Genomic DNA, 25926 nt, shown 5'->3' on the forward strand with positions numbered 1-25926 from the left:
TTCCGAAGTGAATGTAACAACACTTGCGCTCTAGCCTTTGGTGCCACTTCAACCAACTAACCCAAGGAAAGAGCCAGAGCACGCATTCATTTAGAAGAAGTTTAATCTTCCTCCCCCCGCCACGCAGTCTGGCCCTCTTGCTGTCTTCCTCAAGCAGACTTTTAAGTTCAGATTTATTTTTTCTCCATTCCCTCACTCTTTTCGGATCGACGGAAAAATGTCTTGCCGCTGCTTTTCCCGAATTTTCTTCGGCAAATTTTACTACTGACAGCTTAAATTTCACATCGTAGCTTTTCCTCTTCGCAGCCATGGTGGCACAGTGATGAAGACTAAACAAAGGTCGTGAACCTTTTTGTTTTATAGCCAGCAAGGTAACAAAAACAATCAAACCCAAGGCAAGCATAAATCTTGTTTATTGGTAGCCTATTTGATTCTTTTGATCAGCAGACCCTGAGACTAAATGAATATAAATAATCGAGGAATGCTATTCGGACTTCACCAAAGGTAGGGAGTCTTCAGAAAGGACCAGTTTGTTTCTTTACAATGAACTGAACAACTGAATTGTGGAGAATCTAACCGATCTAACGATGTGTAGCGTGTCCACATTGACAAAAGTTTTAACAGATGGCTGTAACAGTGGCACCGAGGGAAAAAGAGCGATTTAAGCAGCGCCGTCTACCTAACTTTTGTATGCACGAATGAAGCAGCTTAGAAACTGTTCAAACGGCCGATCTAGTGGGCTTTGAGAGGTTTTGTACATTCACAAGAACTTGATACCGGCTTTTATTTGCTCAAACCTGTAGCCAGACCCGGCCAGTATAAGGGACCGGTGTCTATTTGAGACTTGGCTGTTATTTGAGATTTTACAGTGTATATATATATATATAAAAAATACAGACACATACACACACGGACTGTCTTCTCATGTACTTTGAGTATGCCTATATTTTTAGTTAAGCTTTATTACTTGGAACCCTGACATTACCTACCCATGGTTAAATCACTCCAAAAAGAATCCAAAAGAAGTACCACAAATACAATATATCAACATGTATCAATTTACCACAGAAGCTTGATTTGTCATTTAGCTAGCTTGTTAAATTTCTTGAACTGCTTTACGACATCATCAAATGTCTAGCCTTCTTCTCTTTATCTGCTAATACAGCTGGCTTTGCACTTTCTCTTTGGATGCGACTAATTAAAAGTAGCTTCTAGGACAACTTCCCTGTTGTTTGTCCCATGAGGATATACTATAAACGAGCCAGATGTCAAGAAGATGAATGACAACAATTGTGACCTATGCTAGGTTAGCTAAAACAAGCATTGCCATCTGAAACATACAATTTGTATGAGTTTTGTGAGCTAATTGGCCCTCAAAAGCCAATTATGAACAGTTTTTTTTTTTGTGAGATAATTGGGTCAGGCAGTGACGTAGAACAGGCCTCACAAGTTTAAATGGACCTGCCTTCTTATGTATGAAGGCTAACCAGCGTGTAGCATCTGCAGCAGAGCAGACACAGAGTGGCCTGACTGTGTTGGGCACAAATATGAATGCTTAACACACTGCCATATAACACAAAATCAATTATTAGAATGCACTTGCACATATTACTATCATCATTATCACTGTTAAGAATTTAGCAGTTGTCCTGGTCCATGGCACATCCTATAAATTAGACTTCATTATGAACAAATTATATTTATTATTAGTTAATAAACAGTTTATTATAATTCATGGGTACTCTATACAATATACATACGCAATAATGACAATGTAATGAAATCACAAAATAAAAATAAATAAAAGGCAAAGTCAGGGGCTTGTACATAGCCCCTCTGTACTCCCAAAGGCTATATGAAATTCTATTTCATTAATTTAGCCATTTGCTTTCTTATACTTAGTTAAAATGGTAGTGGACTTTCATCACAAGCTCAGCCAATTTATCACTTCAGCAATTTAAGACAAAATATTAATGACTTGTAAGTCTAAAATGAATTCTATGGACCCGGAGGGAGCATTCTGTACTAATGCTTTGTGGGATTAAACTCTTCTCCACATTACATTCCTTTAATTAAAGTTTCATCTCAATTCACTCCTTCTGTGTAATGCTTTTAAAATGTCCGTAGAGCGCTGCATAACTGAGCATGTACACTCAGCTCTTTAGATTCTTGATCCAGTCTCTGCCTAAATCATTGAAAAACCTTTTATGGAGCTTTGTAAAGTATGAGAGCAAATGTGTACTCAAATCAATGTTTGTATCCAAAAGAAATCCTCCTGGATCTGTATGTGGTACTGTAACTGGACAGTGAAATGAAGTGTGCAAACACAGCTGGAAAGGATTAGATTTCTGCTCTATCTAAACGTTTCCCGCCTTTCCAAAATAGAAACTCAATTATACCCATTCTGAATTAAAACAAAAAAGCCTATTCACTTAAGCCAAATATCATGTGATCCTGATTTTTTTTCCCACAAAACAAGGAGGCAAGGCAATACTTTGGACACAGAAAATCGTGACATCCTTTTCTGTATGTGTAAGAATGTTAGTTGTCTAAATTTACAGTGAAGTAAGCAATCAAACATGAAAATGTGAGTATTTTTTTACATAACCCTATTTCCGAATTCTTTAAAGACTGACCCAAAAATAGACATTTCTCAGACAGTAGGGGACACTGTTACAAAATAATAAATAACAACACACTGTCTGAGGAACATTCAATCTTAATTAAGCTTCTCTGTCTATACATCTGATACACAAGAAACCTCCCATACAACCGCCAGAGAGAGTATGATTAATTTTCATAAGTAAATGCCATACTCGGGAAGATCGACAGGGATCCCAATTGGTCTAGATTAGATGTAATTCTAAATGTCACACTGTTTCCTTTTGTGCCCCCCCCCCCCCCCCCCCACCCCCACCCCCAAAGTTCTTTACCCTGCTTACATGGAGTTGTGCAATGTTGAAGTTTGACTTGACAGGACACAGCTCCCATGTTTCATTTTCCAGAAACATCCGTAGCTCCTCCAGACGGGTCCTGGGGGGAAGGACGAAAAGCATCAAAGCCCAAACCATAACGACCCCCGCCCCCATCCCCCCGACACCCCCGCCCAGCATTTCACTTTCAACACCCTTCCATCTTCAGTAGCGGATTTCACGCACTGACATAACTAGTCCTCTAAAGGTCATATTTGGTTATCTGACGAACTGAATGCACCCCTGCTCTCTGTGATTGCCATGTGAAGAGGAGGTGTAGGTGTGCAGCAGTCAATATTAATACCTCCATGAAATATCAATTTCATAACTTATAAGCCTACGGTTCTCAACGCTTTACTACAACAGAAGCCTCTATTTTCTATGTTTGAGGAGGTATCCATTTTTTTTTTTACACTACATATACTGGCTTGCAGCTGTTGAAAATAAATAAATAGACAGATAGACAGCAATGTGAGCCAACATTGTGTGTGTCATTTAATGGGACTTTCAACAAAAAAACCATCAGATTACAATAAACACTGGAGCAAGCTGGGTTCTCAGATGCTGCAAATGCCCCCAAGTGCAGACGTCTTCCTTAATATAACCAATGCATTATATTCATGAATGTCACCAATTTGGGGGAGGAAAGGACTTCTGAAGTCATTTTCCTCCCCTGAGCCGTGGGGCATGACCGGAACAGTGACAAATTGCACTCAGCCACCCTGTGTGATTATGCGGCCAGCACTGATGAGCGCTAGACAATTGGTATGTGGACGACGCCCAAGACAACGAAGTTTGAGAAGTCATTTGAAAATTATGCCCGAGGACCAGATGCCTTCTTAGAGGCCTAGCGTCAGCAGGGCTAGGTGGTCCTCCCTTTTGGTGAGCTTGGCAGCCCCCGCAAGGGGAGAGGGGCTCAAAATTTGTCACCGTTCACCACTCGCCTGCTTTATTTCACAGGTGCATTGGCTCCTGCATCCAATCAGCATCTAATATCCTCCTCGATCGTTCCAAGCCACCGAGGATCTGGGGCGCGGTGGCACGGGGCGCTTTCGCTGCCTGAATGCCCTCAATCACTGCTTAGCAAATAAGCAAACAGTCAAACGCGCTGCAGAATTTACTCTATGGAGTCGCGCGTCCTCGATCGAAGGTTTGTAAACACAAATATAATTTTAATCTCTGGTTAATAACTGCTCCCTGAATCTATCATTAGTCACTGCGTCATTGTCGGAAGGCAGAAACTACACAGTCCAAAAGTTATTGCTTTGCGCCAGAGAGAGGAATGAGAATGTGACTGGTTGGTTTAATTGCCCTGGACGCAGGCTAAAATTCGAACACATCTCAAAACGAAGCTTCTGTCCACTCTTAAGCCAACCTTGTGCAGTATACATCATTTTCCCATCTGGATGAACAGGGGGAACAATGGGGTGTCATAACTGTTGAAATCATATGACGTGCCGCATGTAGACACAAGCTCTCACTGGCACAGTCGCCTTTCTACATCCCCTCAAATTTGGACCAGCAGTCAGTGTGAAACAGCGTGAGCTTTTCCAAATGTTTTCTGCCTGGTGTTTCACCCTCGGCAATAGTGTTTGGAGCCTCCCTGTGGTCATATCAGGCTGCCAGGCCTCTCTGAAGATCGCAAGCGAGATGCCATTTCAAGTGCCATTCACTTGAGAGGAATTTAAGCTCCTGTGCAAAAGTTAGACAGGCATATCACCACAAAGCCAGCTCTTAGTACAGAAAGACACCGAACTCCTTCTCACCCAAGCGCCACACATGACACTTCAAGCTGTGGGAAAACGCCGACAAACTCGATTTTGTGTCATTTATTTTCCGAAAATCCATATTCCCTTTTGCTGCATGCTGAGAGCCAGGTGTTTTGTCTTGTGTCGAATTTAAGACAAAGCTGATGATCAGAAACATCTCACTATTGACTCTGGGATCAAGAGATGAGTCGATCTGGGAATGTAGTTTTTGCCATGAGGAAGGGAGCACGTCAACCGTCACAACTGAGAGTGTCGACAAAAATCCAGTTTTATCTGGGATTTATTCAGTCTGAATCATAGCTGGGTTGAAACTGACAAGAAATTATATCAACTAATAAGAAAGTGGCTTAGAATGACTTTCAAGTTTTTTGGAAACTTTTTTCCTTTAAGTTTTTTTAAACTGTAACCATTAAAGCAAGGCATCCTAATTACAACTAATTCTGAGTTGTACACAGTGTAATCCACAGAGTCGCAGTGCATCCTATGGAGAATTTTATTTGCCCTGTACTGTTTATAATTAAACTGCTGGGAAGTACAACTGGAAAGTGTGGGATTGAAAAGGTAAATACTGAACAAGCTTGGATACCAATATATCATAAAACTACTGTAAAACATCCATTATCATCATATGACTGTTTATCACCCATACTAGTGTAAAACGCATCACACAATGGAGTTCTCTGAACAAGGACTGTTAATATTGTATTGATGATAGTTCTGATATAACGTTGGAGATGTTATAAAGAAACGTCAGTTAATTAATTCATAGTACACTATTTATATTAACAATCACTTATGTACAGATGTACACATTTACATCACATTTTAATACAAATATTTTCTTCATGTTATACAAAGAGTACATTGCACTTACTTTCAGCCACTAACACCACTCAAGCAATCAGGAAATTCATACGTAATTTTATGTACATTTTATACCAATTTCATTGTATGCACAATTGTATGTACTTGTTTATTTCATGGGTTTTTGTGATCTGAGCTTGAGAAGTGGATGAGCTGGGGTGATCCTAGTCAGGCTTACTTCAGTCAGACTCTGTATCTCAGGGGCTTACAGCTTTGTGGAAGAAGGGATCTCTAGTAAGACTGTGTGATTTGGGGGGCTTTCAACTTCACAGGAACGGGAACGTGTCACCTGATAGTGGAAAATGCTATTATGCTTCATTGTGGGGAGGGGAGCGGCCTGCTTCCAAGGCTTGCCGAGTGACTCCGCCCACAGAAGCTCACCTGTGGTAGTTCTTGAAGTAGTTGACGCTCTGCTTCTTGACGGACTCCTGCAGGACCTCGGACTTGCTGCCGCAGAACTCCTCCCCCACCTGCATGAGCCTGCGGACACACACAGTGAGAGGAGAGTCCAGGGGCGGTCCAGCATCCTAATTAACCCCATGGAGTTATTTCACAACACATGTGCCCTCAAAGCGCCCGCGGTGGAACCTCCATTCACTCTCCCCACTGACCCGAGAGAAAGTGGTCGCAAAAGAACTACTGCTCCGCTGGGATTTAATAGCCATTAATTGTCGGGCTTGTAGAGCTGATTATGACTCTATTCTGTCGCGGAACAAATGGCCTCATTGATGCCTGTTTAAAGAGCTTCACAGATTGCATCCTGCAAAGCCTAGCACCAATTAGTGTTAATGAGCGCATGGTACCTGCTGATAATATCCAGCACGAAGATGAAGTCGTCATATTTGAAGTTGGACATATCCGTTCCCAGCAAATAGGCTTTCACTTTCAGCTGGACGTCCTGTGGAAGGAACAAGTTTTGGGAGGACCTTACGAACAAAATATGTAAACAAAGGACAATTAAAACAAAGAAAGCGTTTTCAGACAGGCTGCATGCAGGGCGTGCTTTGCGGCCCTGAATGAAATCTCGTTAGGAGCGAGTGAGTGCGCTCAGCCCGACCTGCCAGATCCTCGTCAGCCCGTGTTCCAGCTTCTTCTTCACGTAGCTGCGGTTGGACTCGTCCGACCCCGCTGTGTCGTTACCGTCTGAAAAAAAAAAAAGACTGCATCAACAGCTCGCTCTGAACATTGTTTGGGCGGTTGGGGGGGGGCCTGATTTGTAATTACCGCACCTCTTACGAGGACGGCTTCCTAGCATGCCGCTGTTCATCAGCAGGCCCTGCTGCGTTCACAGTTGTGTGATAATGTAAATGATGAGTAAGGACAGGGAGGAGGGGAGTAATTATCAACCGAACACCACGCAAGAGAGATGGAGAACCTCGTTCAGCCCCCACAGCCCCGCCCCCGCAACCCCCCCCCCCCCCCCCCCCAGCAACCACTCTGGTCAGAGTGAGACGCACATAGGGAAAACAAAATGGCCACTTCAGTCAGCTGCCAAAAGCTATTAGACCATATCCTCCATAACTATTGTCACGACATATTCATTCAGCCAGTCGGCACAATCAGGACTCTCTCCCTGGCTCCCATGTAAAATGAATGAGCCTACCTCTGGGACATCAGGCTAGGACTGACCTCTGAAACAATGTAGTTCAACGAGAGATGGCGGGGGGGGGGGGGGTACGAAAGACACCAGAGGAAATTCTTGTCAATCTTCAAGCTTTACTTCAACGCTCTTTCTCAAGGAGTGAGTTATGCGTCAAGTGAAAAAGGCTGTCATCTCTTTGGCTCAGATGAACTGTCATCTTCAGCTGTGGAATCGGTTCCAAGAATGCACAGAGAAAAGTCGAGGACAGACTGAATATCGATGGCATTTTTGACTTGGAACACTGTGAAGTGACTGGATGTCACCTAAGTGACTGCCACAGGGTGCTGCACCTTATTAGCTAACATGCTTTATCATATCATCACAAAAGGGCAACTCTGAAATGGATCTAAAAAGATCTGAGAAATAAAAACAGGTAGAGCGACTGAGAGAAATGCTTGATGAAAGAGAAGCCAGAGATTTATGTGTTTCTGTAAGAGCTGAATGTGCTGACAGAATGATCACTCAGCAATCCCCGAGCATAAAAAGACATATTTTTAAAGGCACCACAAGGCTTGCCAATCTCTGCCTAAACAATCCATGTGAAAGTCGGCAACAACCGAACTCTCACCGGTGTGTTTGTGAAAGAAGTGCTTTAAATTACTGACCACACAACAAAGTTTGGACCTGTGCACCGTATCTAACTGGAAAATAACGCACTACGCTAGTCATCTTCACCCAAGCCTACCCAAAACAAACACAGCGGATCCAAGATTCTGTTCACAGAAAGACAAATTTACCTGTGAAAGATGAGGATGACTTGACCCCTCAGTGGATTATCTAATGAAACCTGGGCCACAGAAGGTCCAGTTCTTCTGCAGCCAAATGTTCGTGTTAAATGTAGACAGGCAATGGTATGGTTGGTCCCCTTTGACCTCTCTGTGAGGTGATAGCATATACTCACGGTACCTACAGCACCGAGGGCTGATTCAGTCACAGAAGCACAGAGGTGGAAAATGTCCAAACCAAGCAAACGAAAATAGACTGAAGAAAAAAAAGCCTTTAGCGGGGGAAGCTGCTTTTCCTCATGAAATGGGTCGGAAAAAGACCTTATAACAAATACACTTAAGACGTAAACTCGCCCTCGCCTGCACCGAAACGGGTCTATTTTTACTTTAACATGTAAGTGTGTGATGAAAGCGATCGCGCCGTCCCTTGAGAGACCATTAATTTGGGTGACTTTAGATAAGGCTGGGACATTTGCATAAAACCCTTCTGAATGAAAACGGAGATATAACACACAGGTATGGGATAGAGATATGGAACACAATCTGTGGAGTATTAAGAGGGATATCTGTGGAAGACATGCAAGGAATGAGCAGTGATTCTAGTGGATAAGAAATGAACTACTATATAATTCATGTCAATCATCCTGATTATCAAGAGGTGATATGATCATATTTCTTATACTGGGCCTTTGCTACATCACTGATAGTACATTAAACTGTGAGTACTATTGAAAGGAATATAAAAAGTACAGACCCACAAGTACAGTCCAATACCATAAATTTAACAGGCATTTTCCTAGTAATTTTTTCATGGCTGTTGTCAAGAGGCTACAATCAATGCTCCTAATCTCCACTAAGTCGGGGTAGGATTTGAAAGCGAATGAGAACAAAAAAAGGAATGTTGGTTGATGCCGACTCCAAGTTGCTTTTTCCTCGTTTGCTCTGACCTGGGTTCAGTCTCTGTAGGTGGCGCTGAGAAGTAAATCACGACAGCCAACTGGAGCAGAAGGCTAGGGGAATACCAACTCCCAGACTGCCTGCGGACTCCCTCCAAAAGATACACGCCCCTTCCAAGCCCATCTTTCAGGGCTGCTGGGAACGGAAACAGGCAGGGGCGCGTCGGTCTAACCATATTCCGTGTTTGCGAACATCAAAGGTGCGTCCGGGAGAAACCGCATAACGTATGGGCAGTAAATCAGCTGTCCCTCATCTAATGTTACAAAGCATTCCATACAAGGAAGACAGTCTCTCTCAGTATAATCAGTCTCAGCTTTGATTTCCCTTTGAATTGAGTTCCTTTTTTTTGGAAACTCATCACAGGTTATTTGAGGAAATCGAAGTGATTCACCTAATTAACTGACCCTTATAAGGCTGCAATTTAAGATCATGTATTACAATTGGCAGGCACGTGTACTGCACAGGAAGGCAACGGCTATTGGAGGGATGGTAACCAATCAGGACAGGCTGGGCTGACACATACAATCTCAAAACAGTGAAGTTTTGCTGTGTGTCACCACCTCAAGACTCAACAATGTAGTGTTGAGTAGTGTGGCACAAGAACTAGGCGTGTGACTCAAAGGTTGTTGGTTTAATATTTAATATCTAGCTGTATAAAAGGAAAACGTAAAAACTGTACGCTAAGTCATTCGAGATAAGAGCATCTGCTAAGCAAACATATTCTAACGTAATGACATCTGCACCTGCTGTTGTACCCTTGAGCAAGGTACTTAACCCGATTTACCTCAGTAACTATTCAGCTGTATAAATGCATAACACGTAAAAATTTTAAGCTATGCAAGTTGCTCCGAAGAAGAGCATCTGCAAAGCAAACATAATATAATGTAATGAGATCTGGATCAGCCCACTGGTCACTGATGCTGCCATACTTTTTATGAAGCACTTACCATCACCAGATGTTTCTATCAAGCTATGCAGCTACCATCACCAGATGTTTCTATCAAGCTATGCAGCTTTTCTTTCCACATATCACACTTCCTTTTTTATAGAAGTATCTTTTTTTGTGCACAGATGACATTAATTAATTCATTAATCCATGACCCTGACACAACCTAAAATACATCTTAAATTACTAACATTAAACAGTTGGTGTATTTTGGCTTGGCGTTCAAATCTTTCTGCATGTTATCTTTATTATTCCAAGATGTTCTCTGGGGGTTTTGCTAAGGATCTCCAGAACTCACTCACAAACTGTCTGAAGAAGGGCACTGCTTTTGTGTCTCTTTGTGTTTCACTTTTAAGTAATTGAATGGTTATTTTCTATTGGCTGCACGCACCAACCAGGAATCACTGAAAATGTCAGACCTGCTTGATATCCATTAGCGCCTCACAAGGCGGTCAACGGAGCAATTGTCATCGCTAGTTGGACCTGGCACACTACATGATCGGTGGTGTCAAGCCAAGCTGTGATTTCGACACGCACACATCAACCTTCACCAAGAAATGTGGCAAACTCATCCAATGATCTCACAAGGGCTGCTGGAAGAACTGAATCAGGTGCTAAAATCATGACTGTGAGCGCTGAAACATGTGCACTTAGCCACAACAGAAGCACCCCATGAAGTGCTCCTGCAAGCGCCACTACACACAAACACATTCCTCTGGTGACACAAAAGAGATACAAAAATAGCATTAACGTGCAGGCGCATATGCCAGAAACCCTCTGAGGGGGTTCAACACAGACTGACACCACAGAAAATACACAGAAAGGCCTCAAATTCTCAACCCAATATGACCAAGGAAAATTCTGCCAACATTTTTATGGTGTTCACTTACTCACACTTGCACGAACTGGTGACCTTGACCAACTCACTGCTACCACACTTTGTCAAGCGACTATTTAAAAGGTGACGTGCGAAGTGAGCACAGAATTAGCTTTATTCTTGATTCTCTGCTGCCTGAGTCTGTGGCCCGGCCTCAAAAACATGCTGACGCACTCCAATCCCTGGCCTCATCATTGTCCTGAGAGATATATTCAAATATCAACTACCAATCTGCAATTAACTGACATTTTCAGACACGTATCTGGGTAGCACAGTGTGACCTGATAGTGCACATATGTCACAAACAAATTATTTCAGTTAGGCCTCTCGACTCATGCCCAGGCTGACTAAATAATTTACTCCAGGAAATAAGGACCCGGTGACATTGAGTGTCATGATGTTATCGCACTGTATGGGTGGCTTTTATAAATAAAGAAAAGTGAGGAAACCAAACAGGCTTTTAAGAGAACAATTAAAAAGTAACAAGTAACAACCACCCGTGTTTAAAACCTGTATCAAAACATATATGAAGCTCATACAGAGCATTCATAAAACACCAAAAAGCGGAAGATTTATTGATTTCAGTGCAAGCACTGGGTTGGTAATAGTCTGCAAATCAATATCAATGTTTTGAGAACTGGTTCCTGATAATGTGTGCATCTATCACCATGATACTTCATTTGAGCAGTACTCTTATAGAGCACCCAATAATGTATCTTACATATGTAGGCTATGAGTACTTTCTGTTCTAGATAAGCCTAAGTCATATGTTTTCACCGTGCTCTGCACACCCATTCGATTTCCTTTTTTATCGTTTCTATACCGCAATACCACTAAATTACAGAGGACAAAGGACATCCGCCTCCACTTGGCTGTCAAGAGTTTTGCTCAAAGCTCAATTACAGCTAAATTACCTGCCTCCAAATTAAAGTAATATCAATGACGTAGAATGGGGAAAAACATCTACTGAGGGTTTTCTGTAGTTGGTAGGGTAAAAATGGATCAACATGGTAGTTATATATGCATTTTGATTTCTCCTTGTTTACTCTGACAAAATACAACTGTTACAGCCCAAGGAATACAATGAATTGTGCAACCCTACCTTAGATGGCGTACATTGCCACTGCTAAATAAGGAGTTTATCTCTGTTACAAGTTCTACAAAATGTGTTCTTCCAGCATGCTGTTCCCGGAATAAACTCAAACAAAACCAATTACTGATAAAATCCATGGCCATGTCCCAATCCATTATTTGATGTTCCCCTTGTTTTAGGAGATGGAAATAAAATCACCACTGTCTTGACGGCCGTCCCAGTCCACAAGCAGGCGGCTGAAGGATGCTTCCGTAGGCCTTCAGTACTTGCTGTTCCTTCCCTCTGATACACTCAGACAGCAACACACTCACACACTTCACCCTAAAGGTATCCCAGAAGCCACTGTGAACCAGAACAACTTCAAAAAAAAGTTACTCTGCATCTCTTGCAGATTACAACCGAGTCCTGGAGCAGTTTTTCAACAGTTGGTTGAGAAGTGTTGGGTGTGTAAAAAAAAAAAAACAGGACATTTTTGGATTCAACGCCACTGCACTGACATACAGACTGGGCAACATCAGTGAAAGGAAACAAAAAAGCGCATACTCCAGTCAGGGAGTTGAGTGAATGGGGGTGCAACTCATTAACAGTCAGCACACAGCCAAAATATATGGATTTAATCACAGACTGATGCCACAAACACACACATACACACATACAAACATGGAGTTTCACCCTGATCCAATTTTCAAATGAAAAATCAGCTGACCCTTGGTTATTAAGAGTGCAAAAAAAGACCTTGCCTGCTCACCACTTCATTATAGAAGTTCATCAAAATGTGCTCAGCTATATTCAGCGTGTCAAAAATGTGGTCTGGTGATGAAAAGAGCGATACCTAGAGTAAAGGTCAGCAGAGATGGGGCTCTGGGTCCTTCAACACTGTGCCAAGCTGCCTCTTCCACCTCACAGTGACCCATCCTGACTCATCCCCTAATTAGTGGGTTGAAGGGAAGTTCAAATCCCAGCTATCCTGAGGTAAAAATCAAAAATACTCCAGAGCTACAAATGGAAGCGACATCCGGCAAAAAGGGTTCCGCAAAATCAAGTCTCGGATTTGATCGCATCTGCCACTTCTGCACCCCCAGGCAGGCCGGAGCAGAACTCAACCCTCTCTGTTGACTTCGCCATCTTTGTAATAATCTTTGACAGGGAACACAGATATGTTATTCCCTGTGGGCCGTGACAAGACACTTCGGAATCCCAGAAAATTTGGTCACCACCACAGCGCCTTTGAATCTGGACTTTTGAGCCGAAACGCTTTGAAGCTCAAAATGTTTCTTGACAGCTTCTCTGAAAGAGACCGGAGTACAGCGAGGGTGTATCCACACAGATCTGTTTCTGCCATTTGCCACAGACCCTTACAAAAGAAACAATATCCTTCAAGAGCCTGGAGTCTCTGCCTTCATATATAAGATACTATATTGCACTGCCAGTCAATCAGGCAGTCCAGAACACTGTGTTGTTTATCAAATGGACACAGGAGCAGACAGTAAATGTGGAAACAGTCTGAGTTAAGCAACTATTAAACAACAGAGACAGACTCGATAAACAACAGCACAAAGGAGGTGATGGGATTAATTAATCGCAGTTTCAAAATGGCTGCTGATACAACGCGGGACAACTGGTCTTCGTTATCCCTTCAGAGAAGGGCATTTTGGAGAAAGAGATAAAGAGATGCACAAAAAACACCAGCATCTGCAAAACAACCAAACTGATTCAGATATTCCACTTATGTAGAAACACCTTTACATTTTGGCTGGGGGGAAAGCTACTTAATCATTCAGAGTTGTGATGCCAATGACAGTTGTCAAAACATAATAACCACACTGGTCACAGGTCACGCAAAGCAATTTACCTGTTGATGGCCCCGCTAAATGAAGAGGAGAAAAGTAAATCAGCTCCTTCACATGCACAGGCAAACATTAGAAGCAATCACTGGTAATGGAGAAGTAATGGGACTTTTTGCCCTGAAACTGACTGCACAGTTTTCTAAAGATGACATGAAAGTTACAAAATATAGTGTCAAAACCAAGTCTGGAAAAAAAACAAAGAACATTGTGCTTCACTGCCACTTTTCACATATTTTACCTAATAAAAACAATAGCATATTAGCATGTTTCACCCAGATTAAAATAACCTCGCTCAGTAATCAAAATAATCAGAATTTTTTCATTTGGAAACATCAACGTTTAAGTAGCGAGGCTTGACTATTGACAACCGCAATTGCAGGATGTTTTCAGTTACAATAATCCTCAAGATCAAGGTTAAAGCCTCGCAAATCCTGTGGCATGTTGGCTCTAACCTATCAGTCGTCATGGACACCTTTAGAAGAGTCATCAGTCGTGTGTTACAGGGACACATACTGAAGAGCTATCAGTCATGTGTTACTGGGACATCTTCAGAAGAGCCATCAGTCAGGTGTTACAGGGACATCTTCAGAAGAGCCATCAGTCAGGTGTTACAGGGACATCTTCAGAAAAGCCATCAGTCATGTGATATAGGGACACCTTCAGAAGAGCCATTATTCATGTGTTACAGGGACACCTTCTGAAGAGCCATCAGTCATGCATAACAGCCCTGACTTAGTAGCATGTTAGCAGATTTAGATCTTTGCACTGGAAGTCAATTTCTAGCATTCAGTATAGAGTTTCACATGCATCAGGCAAGAAACAGCCAGAGAGGAAGAAAAACAAACAGAACAGACACCTCATGTGATCACCAAAGCCAAGACACGCTTCTGAGATTAGCGTTAAGTTTTTATTGGATCCTTCCAACATTCAGCTATCTATGCTGACTACTAACAGAAGCCTAATAAACGGGAAAAATTTTAAAACAGGCAGCTGGCTCAGTAGAAAGGGTACATTCTGTATATTCCAAGGACAGCAATAACACATCTCCACATCCCCTATAATTTCTCAGAAAAATTAAGATTTGTTATCTGTTAATAGAAAAGATGACAAGTTTAATTTTGTGCTTTATGAATGGTGGTTGTTGCTTGTTTTTTTCCACATGCATCTTAAATGCACTTGAAATGAACTTTTCAACTACCACAACTAGTGGAGATAACGCCTTCTCCCAGTGTTGCTAACATCTGTATGGCACTTGAATAGAGGCAGCAGAACTGTTTTCTTTAAAATTTAAAGCAAATGATGCTTGGTTTAATAATTAAAACTCCAGGAACTACTAACACAGTCTTGCCTTCAAAACAGAACACTCTTTAGCTAATCACGGTCAGGTAAGCATATGAGCCATGTGTCATATATTGAAAAGAATATATTGAAAATACATTAAAACAAATAAATTCAAAGGAGAATTATACTGCAATATACTAAAATTCTCAATATGTTATTTTTTATATGGGGTGGAAATTGTTTAGTATTCCACTAATCACCCACAGTGTGACAAATGCTACTTAAAAATCACTCATATCTTTAACATCGGTCACCGCATTTATCTGAAAAGGCAATGTAATTTTAATACACTCACTGATACAAGCTGATTTTTTTTCGACGTGTGTGCTAAACACTGTAGTGTTAGCGATGAAGATGAGAGCCGAAGGTGCCCATGTGTATTGCTCTGCTGAGTAGTCTAAGGGCACTTTCACGCAGAACAGCAGTAGCTGACTGTGCCTCCATTTGTGAATGTGAACACTGGGGGTAAACCCTAAGCCAATTAGAAACATTCTATATAACATTCTACTTGTCTAGGCAGGAATATTCCTCACTACTTACAAAAGCTGGCGATGGTACATGTTAAGGCATGCAGTCCAAATCAGTCAACAATGCATCACAATATTGGACTAAGTGTGCACACATAAAAAAACATTTTTAAAAATCAGACAACTGAAGAAATAACTAAACAGTCAGAACAACCCTGAAAGCATTGCAGTCTCAGAATTCCCTTCAAAATATGCATCAATACAGATACAAAGTAAATGTAACTTACGGAAAAAAATTAATAAGACACTCATTCTGTGCTAACATTTTCGATTGTTCATAGGTGTATTGGCAATGACAGCACAGTTTTGAAAATATAATAATAATAATGGTCAGAGGCCACGGAAAGCAATTTACTTGTTGATGGTGCTGCTAAATTATGAGTGAGAAGTCAAACAGTCACAGTGCAGACAGATATAAACACAGGCATGGAATATTTTTCTAATGTGCTCTGGAATGTGGTATGTTTTATGCAACGCACTGTTCATTTTATAGCAATCTCACACATATAGAGTAAAACATAAAACATTCCAATGTATGCATAATTTAAAATTTCATATGTAAATCGATATGATTTTTTCACTTGCCAGTTAGTAAAAAGCCATAAGGCAAAAATGATATACACATCTGCAATTTTTATTAATTCACACAATGCTTGAATCTTTATTGAGCTGTATGATTTCTTTCTGCAAACATTCTCCTAGATTCTACTTTTCTTCAGCTTGTTTATATACTAAATTCTTTCAGGGTTTTCAAATGAATATGATTTGTTTTTAAAGTGCACAGAATTGCTTGCTTATTCCTCACATAACAAAACATATGTCAGACCTGTTATCATTGTATAATGTCATATGCATTGTGAATCACCCTAGACATGTGAATGTTAGACCAAATGGGTTGGAAATTTTTGCTAGATGCCCTGAGCTCATAACTACAAAGCCAGAACTCTTCCACTCAATCATGTGAAACCTTGACATTTCTGTGCAAGCCTCCTAAAATAGAAATGATTCTTCCATCCAGCACAAATGCCCCATAATGTGGAGGCACGTCAAAGACAATTCCACTTACTTACAGGGATATTATACTCTAAAAAAACATGACAAATACAACAGAGTTAATAAAAAGGATGCCTTGTGATTCGCTTGACAATAAATGACAGCCAAAAAGTTAGCTGGAGTTCATATTGAAACAACCTTTAAAGATAAACCCTGTGTTTCCAGAGTGGCTCAGTGTTAGACTTCCATATAAACTTGCTACAAAACGAGACCTACAACTGCTCCTCCACCCAAGGTTTTCCACAAGCACAAAACTGCAGTATATGATATGGACTGACAACAAAAAGTAAAATCAAACTTCACGGAAGTATGTTTTCTTAGAAAAATAAACTCTGGTGCTGGCAATTTATGTGAGTTTGTTTTGTGATTATGGGCAGGCAGGGCAGTCCCTATTCTAAGCCTTAGCAGAAGTAAGAAGTACTGTGAAGCCCGCAACATTCACAGCAACACCAGAATATATATATTACATCCTATTCTATATATCACTCAAATATTTCTACGTTTACCTCATGGATTACCATGCCATAATATCCATTCAGTGAGAGGTGTTTATCAGCACATTCACAGTCCTCACAGACTTTCACATTCGATACAGTTTGTAGAATGCCTCCATGCAAAGAGAGGTTTTGGGTATATGGACTCTGGATGCTGTTTAAACCTGTCTGCTGTCAGTGTGATTGACTGCTCGTTCTGTGATTGACTGCGAAACGCTCAGGCGACTTTGACTGTTGAGCGCGCTCTGCGTGGCTGTGAGTGCTGGTAGGAGAGGTGCCTGGCAGCGGGTGATAAGGCGATGGAACCTGCCGATCAAGCCTGGTGAAAATCATGAGATAAAAGCCCCCCAAAAAGTAGCCAAGAGGCCCCACTTAAAAATCCACAGCACCACTAGAGTGCTGCAGGGCCTTTCCCGAGTCTGCTTTTTAAAAGCTTTTCCACTTCCATCAGTGGAATTTCAAGTCACTCCAATTCAAATCTGGATACATGTGAGGCGGAGACAGGGAGATGAAGTATCGATAGGCTAATCATTCGAAGAGCCACCCCTGGTGCCACTGAAGCCTTTGATTAAGCCTGTGAAAGCGAATGAATTAAAGCATACCCCTGGTACTTTCACGCTAGGAATCTGCATCACAGAACATCAAACCAGTACTGGTCCATTTATCATTTCACTATGGCCATTGTCAAGTCTTATTAAACATGACAGCCTGTGGACGACATCACAAATTCTATTTGGCGTGGCGAAGGGGGGGTGGAGGGGGTGTTCTGTAATATTCATTACAACAGTATGGCATTACAGTTCATTTTATCGGGCGCTGACATTAATTACGGTTTCATTACTTTGGCAAGTCCAATATATCAAATTTCTCAGGGTGGCGCTAAAGCATTTCATTAGGTTCTACAATGTGAGCCAGGGAACTCAGCCTGTGTGACCAATAAAGCGGGGCCTTGGGAAGGACATCGATATGACCTGAGGATGCTTATAACGCAGCCCTCTCGGCTGTTCCTTACATGGAGGCGAGTCCACTGGGAACAGCAAGGGGACGCTTCGGTACAGTCAAACACAGCATCCTAACTCCACCACAAATGTCCCTGGGTTTTCTGAGGAATGGCTGCACTCTTTGCCAAAACATGTGTCTTTTAGGAACAGTATTGATATCTGCAACACATAACTGTGTCAAAGTGGAGATACCTAAAACAGCACTGAAGCGAAGGGGCCAGGAGCACTGATGAGAAGGCAAAACTAATTGTACTGCTCCATTCACTAAATTTGTTTCTCTGCTTTACTATTTTGTTTACTTTCATATTATTTATGGTGAATTTGGATTTAATTTAAGATCACATGTCATGAACCCCATCTTGGGTTTTTATCTTCAAGTCACCTTTTTATGTAGTGCTTCCATTTATTTCCACCTTTTTGTACAAAATAAATAAATCACACAAGTGAGCAAAAATCAAACCAGCAGACATATTCACAACGGCGATGCAGCTGCGTCACCGCTGAGCTTCGGGCAGCTTTCCTTCAGAACGCAGATCGAACACCACCTCCATCAGGCCACAACCTTCTCAGTTCACAAACTTCCTCAACGATACACCTTAGCCGACAGAAAACTTCCCGGCACTGGGGAAGCTCATTTGCAGGCAGGCCTGGGCTCTGACACCTAAGCCAGGCAATGAAATTGCGGCTGATGACACAAAGGAGGGTTTAGCGCTTATCCCCCTGTGAAGACGACTCGGACCATCTTACTCAGCCAGAGCTGTTCCCTCGATTGCGTTATTCCCCTAAGCCGGGGAAAAACACAAACAGAAAACATGTCTTTCCTTCTCTGCCCTCTTGCAATCTTTTACTCAACTGTGAGAGTACAATTTCAGTGTTTTCACAATTCAAACCCATGTTCAGGGCTGCTGGGTAATGCTTTGCTGAGCTGGGGGTTTGGGAACTGGACTTGCTCTCACAAGGTCCCAGGTTCACAACTCAGCTGACAGGTAGGATGAGGGGCGGCCTGGGGGGCGGAGCAACTGTAACCTTCCACTAAGATATTTAACCTGAACTGCCTCAGCGTACACTCAGCTGTACAAATGGATAATGTGCAACATGTAATCTAAGCAAATCTCCCTGGATTAAGCTGACTGGTAGGGAAGTAATGCGATGCAATGCTCTGTTTATTAGAACCTTGCATGGTTTCCCTTGGAAAGCTCTCATTTAATTACAGAGGAGTCCTCTGGAAAGGTAAACAGCATGACTCGAACGGGGGGCACACATCAATAACGGCTTTAATTATTCTCCCCTCTTCTGCTTAGCCGAATATTACCAAATTGCTTCCCCGTTTATAAGCACCGTTCAAAAGCATTAATTCTGCCTTGCTGGCATCCCTTGTTATCATGTAGGTGACCTGTATTCGATATGCTTTTAATAGGTTTTTAAGGTAACCAGAGACCACATAGATGACTAATGCCTTTTGAAACCATGTTGCCCAATGTAGACTTAGAGTTGATTATAAATGGCCATCACATAAGGTAAAAACAAAAACAACAAATCGTGCCTAATGTATTGTTGAGATGGCAAAGAGCCGAAAAACATCTGACCCTGCGGGAACATCTTGACCGTGTCGAAAAATGGCTCTTTTTCTCCTTGGGAAGAGTGTTTAGTGAGAACTAATTAGCATGAATTATATGAACTGCAGTCCACTACCAAGGGATATAGGTGACAAGAGGGGACATTTTTGGGACCACTTTCAGACCATTACACCCTCCCCTCCCAAACACTATCAACTAGCTTAGTGTGGTCAAGTGGAGGACAATTACCGACACACGAGGAGAGGATAATGACATGCTTTCGCATGCAACATGCCCAGCAAAATCAATAGCACATGACACTCTCGCAACCTGGAAGGTTTGCATCTAGAATGTAGACAGAAGTTCATGGCATATTTACTGGAAATGTCCTTTGTTGGCGGTCAATGTTTATCTCTCACAATGTCCGCAACATCTGCAGTCAACTTCCTTCTCACGGTTGCATGAGGTCTGGTCACAGTCTTTTACTCTTTGACCCTCCAGGACCAGGCAGTTGTTTCTCCTTTTTTGCAGAAGCTCCGGCCTCTTAGACCTCTGTGCATCTTGCATGTCATTTCAACTTTGAAAATGGAGGTTTAAGCTATAGTGCTACCATAGTGGTTTGTGCTACCACATTTTAATGATTATACATTATTGTGGTGTTGGGACATGCCCGAAAATAGCCCAGATTAGAGTTTTGCAAACCTTTTGCAAATTGCAAGTGCATCATTTACATAAATTTAACTCATAACAACCACTACAGCTTTCATCAATTTGTGTTTAATATCTCTTGCACTGCTCCTGTTTTAAAATCATTTTTGTACCATGTTTTTGATTATACACCAATATTATGTTATGCTTTGGCCAGGTATTTCTTTGAAAAGAAGTATTATTCTAAGGATCTCCTGGAAAAATGCATGAATGCATGAATGAATGAATGAATGCATGTCACTGATGTTTGAGAGTCCAGAATCATCAACAGCAAGACAATACTGATGGGAAACCTTGGGAAGGTTTGTTATTTATTAAATGTGACCAGAATTAGTCCTTAATATACTTATATTAGGGTAAAACCTTGACCATCACTTAATACAGTAACACCTAGTAATAATAGCAATATAACTCATTAATACACAGCAGTGGTGTTGCTGTGTGAAAATTAAACCCAGAAAAGGTGTTTGGTTAGACTAACCAGCCATTTATTTTTCATCCGTGTGAGAGCCATTGACTTGGAGCCTGCTATGTGCCAAAGCTTCTCACGACTGAACATTCTCCCTGGGGTTCATTTATGGAGTTCATCCTGAAAACTTAAAATTAGTTTCAAGCTCCAATTAGACACACTCTTTCAATGACGTATGCCCGGTAAACTATTGATCATATTTCAAAGAGCAGCCCTAAGTGTCCCTGCAGAAATGTTAATTAAAACATCGCATGATATCCTCATAATGATTCTGCAACTCTTTTAAAATGCAAATTTCAATATTTCTTTTTGAGGGATTCACAGCATTCACAATAACCGTGTCAGTGATTGACAGCAGCAGTATTCTATTCTGGTCCTTGCCAGCGACCTTGGAGTCACGCCCAGCATGAAACCACCATTTACGAAGAGCGAAAACTCTATCACACCAAAGCATTAAAGTTGTGGCAGTCCTCATTACTGTGCTGACTGCTGCACTCCACGCTCTACACAACCAGTGCTGCCTTTATATGGGCAAGCTTCCTACAATGAACAGCAATCGTGATACGTCTGAATCTATCCAATGCTCAGCAGTCTGGGCTGTAATGAAACATGACCCCGTGCCACTTCACCTTAAATTGATTTAGGGGAGCCGATAAAAGAGTCTGCACTTCATGGCCATGGGCCTGTGCAACCCTGTTGAATACTGCCGCTATTGAGGCCACAGTGTCTTACATTGGTGCTTCATGCTCAAAGGAAGTCAGGGGCACAGCTCACCTGGTGCAGGTGACGCCTCCTCATTGTCATGCTCCTCGTGCCACTGCATGGTCCGATGGTAGCTGAGCATCACTTCCCACAATGCCTTGCACAGATCAGTCAGGCACGGGATGTAGCTGTCTGGAGTGATGTGCTGGAAAGAGAACACAAGGTGTGGAGGTAAGTTCACGCCACCTCAGAAATCACATTTCTTTCTGGTGAATGCAAAGGTATGTTCGGAGCCACTGCACCCTGACAAGCTTGCTGGTAAAGAGCTGTGATTGATACTGAATGGGTTTGGAATTTATCAGTCAGCTCCACTCCAGTCCAAATTGGAACTGAAAAACATCAGGTCACTGGAATTGGCCTTTTGAAGAGAAAGGAACTTCTCAATTCCGCTTCATTTCAGCCCAATTCCGATTTTCGCTTCAATGCTGATTCCCCATATTGGACTGGATATTGTGCTTTGAATAAGCATGTAAATATTGCTTTTGAGTTCAACTGAATAAACGCAGAAACTACTATCTGTACCTTAAGTGCTGTGCTATGTACAAAACATAATAACCACAAACAAGAGGTGTAACCACGGATTACAGTTTGTGTTGCCACTGTAATACAAAACATAGACGTTATCCTTTACAATTTCCATTCCACACACAAACTCCTGGAAATGGAGTCAATCCGTACGACACTACACACATTTTAGCACACCTCAGACACTCATTGTGGCAGACAGAATTCAGACCAGGTATGAATGAAGAAATGCCCTAATTTATGATTATGATCAGACATAATAATGATAATGTTTAGTGTACTGTCATCGTCATATGGGTTCACACCACCACTTTATTTAACCAAACTGTTAAATAAAGATACTTGATTTCATCGTTGGCTTCATATTTTTACTTTGTATTACATTAACATTATACATCTCATTATTTGCCCCTGCATCTACGCAATGAAAAACTGTCATTCCAGAAGTGCAGGCATGAATGGGCAAGCATGCGTAACAATACATTTATAACACATTGTTATTGGCTGGAACTAAATGGAATTCAAACTGACTGGACTGGAATTTGACTCTGACCTGGAAACCTAGTGAAACTGGTGCTGGAAGTGGCTGTTTAAAACTGAAGTTTTAACTATAAAAACACCACATCTCAATTTTACTGGGGAAAAATAAGTGTCTAACCAGGCAAAATCAATTTACCAGAAAAGCACAGCTATTCCCCACTAATGATGTCCTGAATGAGTAAAAACTGAAACTGCTACAGCAAAACAGTTCAGCAGCTCTCTCACCAGAGCACTGTGGGGTTATGCTTCATAATAGCCTAATGATTGATATTGTCGCGAATATTCCAGTGAACAATAATTAACTCTGAATGCTTGACTGAAGGCAATATTCAAGACACATGAATGACAGTCTTTGTTCTGACAACATCTAAGCGTTTTCTTTTTTCCTCTTCAAGGCAACTCCCTGTAATGTTGGATATTTACAGATGCAACACACCCAATTTAATTTTGACATACTGACCTATGTAAATCTGAAAGTCAGGGAATGTTACATTAACTGGAATGATGAAAAGGGCTGACAAACTCTAATTAAACAGATAAATTAAACTGCTGAGTAACTCATGGGAGATGAATCGCTCCGACTCATGGACAGGAGGCTTCTAATCTCGACGTGACGTGTCAGACTGGAGAAGTCTCACTCGCACTGGCCGTTAGGGAAGGGAAGAGGCTGTGTGAATTCTCAGGAAAAGGGCAGAGGGCTCTGAAGAGCGATCTGGCCAGCCGACTCTGGCGACAGACGGCCCAGGGGTTTGCGTAAACCGCCGTTCGTCAAATCCGCGCTGGGACGAGGGGACTTGAGGCGTTCGCCTCTTTCGCCCGGACTGCTGTTATTTCTGCCTCGGCAGTAGTGCTGGCCTGCAATTACAGACACATCTATCAGTGTTTCTGAAATCCCCTGTCAGCGCAATCCCGCGCACAGCGAGAATACCGCCATACCTTTGTTTAACCAGAGCCAACTGCCGGAGCTCTGCGAGCTCCCTTCGAACTCAGTAAATTACCCCGGCCCGGGGAGGACGCCACACTTCTGTATTTTGGAGGGGAGAGCGGTACATAGCAACACGGCCCCGATGGTGGAAAAGCTAACAGATGTGTGGTTTTTAGAACAATTTATGCATGGGCCTTCTTCGCCTCCCCGGTCTGAAGGCTCTCTCCAGTTTTCACAAGTTCACTGCTTGCCCGTAAATTACGCCCCCGCCATCCAGAGCGTGCATCCACAGCCAAATTTTTTTTTTTTTTTTTTTTTGAAATTCCAACACTTTTGTGAATCATCTATTTTTGTAATATTCAATCAAGCATACCAAACCTTCCAAGCCTTATTAATAGACACTTACTTTTGATTTCTGGTATTAATATTATTTGTATTATTGTTAACATTCACCTTAATGCACCATTGCTGTGCTGGAACTTCTCATTCTATCGGTTTCCTTCTGTAAGATTAGATATACTATAATGTAAAACATAGTTCCCAAATGGATGTCGGTTACTGTAAAGTTCTAGCATGTCCACCATGCTACTGCACTCTTTCAGGTGAACTAAAGGAATGTAATTGTACCTGGGAAATACATTCAAGGTTATAAAATCAAGTGTATAGGTATAACCTATATAATTTACTGTAATATATGATAAAAAAAAAATATGTGCAAAAAAATTGTTCTACTTCCCTCTTGTCATTCCTTGAACTTACTTTTTTTTAAATCAATTTTGAATTTTTATGTTTCAATAATGGTGCATTCTGTGGATTTTAACACCCTCTTTAAGACCAAAATGATTCATAATTATAATCATGTACAAAAAATGCAGCCATTTCTCATGTCATTAAGCAAAAACACGTAAAACTTATTTGCATATTTTTTTTGTATATGATTATATATATTTCATTCACTTCTATAAGAGGACATTCTATAATGGTTTTGTTAGGGAGATCATTGAAGAAAATATGAATCATCCTTCAGGATGGTTGGAAGACTTGTTTTAAAAAAAATAAAGATAAAAACGGAAAGACAAAGACTAGACAGGAAATATCCCTCATAGGATGGTAGCCTTCGACCCTCGGCTGAGGTTTCTGGTATTTCAAAAGACATCAATGACAAGCCACTTAAGAAACAGGCTTTTCTACAAAGTTCAACCCTGGGGAAAAAAGAAAAAAAAAAACGAACACGAAACAGAAAAAAAAAAAAATTTAAATGTAGATGCAAAGAGCACAAGAGGGAAAGCAGACTTGCTTCAAAGACAACACTGGACATGCCAGAATGGCTCTTATTTCAAAATCGTCCCTTGGTCCGGGTCTCTGGGAAAACAGTGGTGGTCGTGTAGACAAATACAAGGATGGAGGTCGTCACGGAGGCAGCTCTCTCTCTCTCTCTCTGTTTGGTCAGCGCTGTCCTTGGTTCCCCCTGTGATGAAACAACACTGTAGGCATCCGTGCGCCCCCTCACAACCTGCTGATCTGAGAGCAGTCTGCCGGTGGGGTTGGGGGGAGGTCTCAGCAAACACAGACAATGCCTCCTTCGGGGATACAGCACTGACGGCGGGGTGGAGTAAAAGGGGCTGCAGGTAAACCACCGGTGGCGGCTGAATCTGTGCCACAGAGACCCACGGCACCTGAGCAATAGGAGGTCTCTGGTTTCACAGAATCCCACTCTTTTCCACTTCTCCCACGTTTCGGCGCCAGGGACGCCGCAGATTGCTGCACGGCCAGCTAGCAGGGGGCTGGGTTGGCCATGCGCTTCCAGGCGTACAATTTCACGCCTCTCCCAGGCCGTTGAGACCGTTTGCCTCGGCGACCGACACAAACATTGGCTCTGAACAGCGGCAAGACTCACAGCGTCTATGCATGATAAAGACGCAATCCCTGGCACAACGTCTGCACTAAAGTCAAGTACGGCCATCGCATTATCACGTCTGCCGGAGTTAAATCTCCTCAAGCATAAAGCACGGCTGCACATCATAGAATCCCAATACAAAACACTTTGCACTATAATGTTCATGCTTCAGCACACAGAATATTACACTGACAATAAGTCTGACCGCGAGACCTATTAATTTAGAATATTTCAACAGTTTATACTCCCGGAAATTTCCTTTGGTCTTCACGCATTAAAGAATATTTACCATTATTCATTGAAGCATGAATCACACGTTCCTTTGACGACCAATTTATTTTTTTCTTTTGATTGATTGGAATCCTCTGAAACGACAAACTGTTGCTCTTTTCATGTTCACTTCAGAAGAAGAGCCTCCTTCTTGAGGATGATGCGC

At 41.8% G+C, this 25926-nt stretch overlaps 1 protein-coding gene across 1 annotated transcript in view; it reads right to left on the reverse strand.

Moving 5' to 3' along the window:
- vps50 (VPS50 EARP/GARPII complex subunit) overlaps positions 1-25926 on the reverse strand; it is a 126549-nt gene that overhangs the window by 46713 nt on the left and 53910 nt on the right. Inside the window, exons 13-17 of the mRNA XM_036555593.1 lie at positions 21616-21748; positions 6663-6748; positions 6409-6503; positions 5987-6085; positions 2943-3033 (exon numbers count right to left, since the gene is read on the reverse strand). Of these exons, the coding sequence (XP_036411486.1) occupies positions 2943-3033; positions 5987-6085; positions 6409-6503; positions 6663-6748; positions 21616-21748 (504 nt within the window). The remainder of the gene's footprint in view (positions 1-2942; positions 3034-5986; positions 6086-6408; positions 6504-6662; positions 6749-21615; positions 21749-25926) is intronic.

The sequence above is a fragment of the Megalops cyprinoides genome, chromosome 21, assembly GCF_013368585.1.
Source record: "Megalops cyprinoides isolate fMegCyp1 chromosome 21, fMegCyp1.pri, whole genome shotgun sequence".
In the NCBI taxonomy this organism is placed as follows: domain Eukaryota; kingdom Metazoa; phylum Chordata; class Actinopteri; order Elopiformes; family Megalopidae; genus Megalops; species Megalops cyprinoides.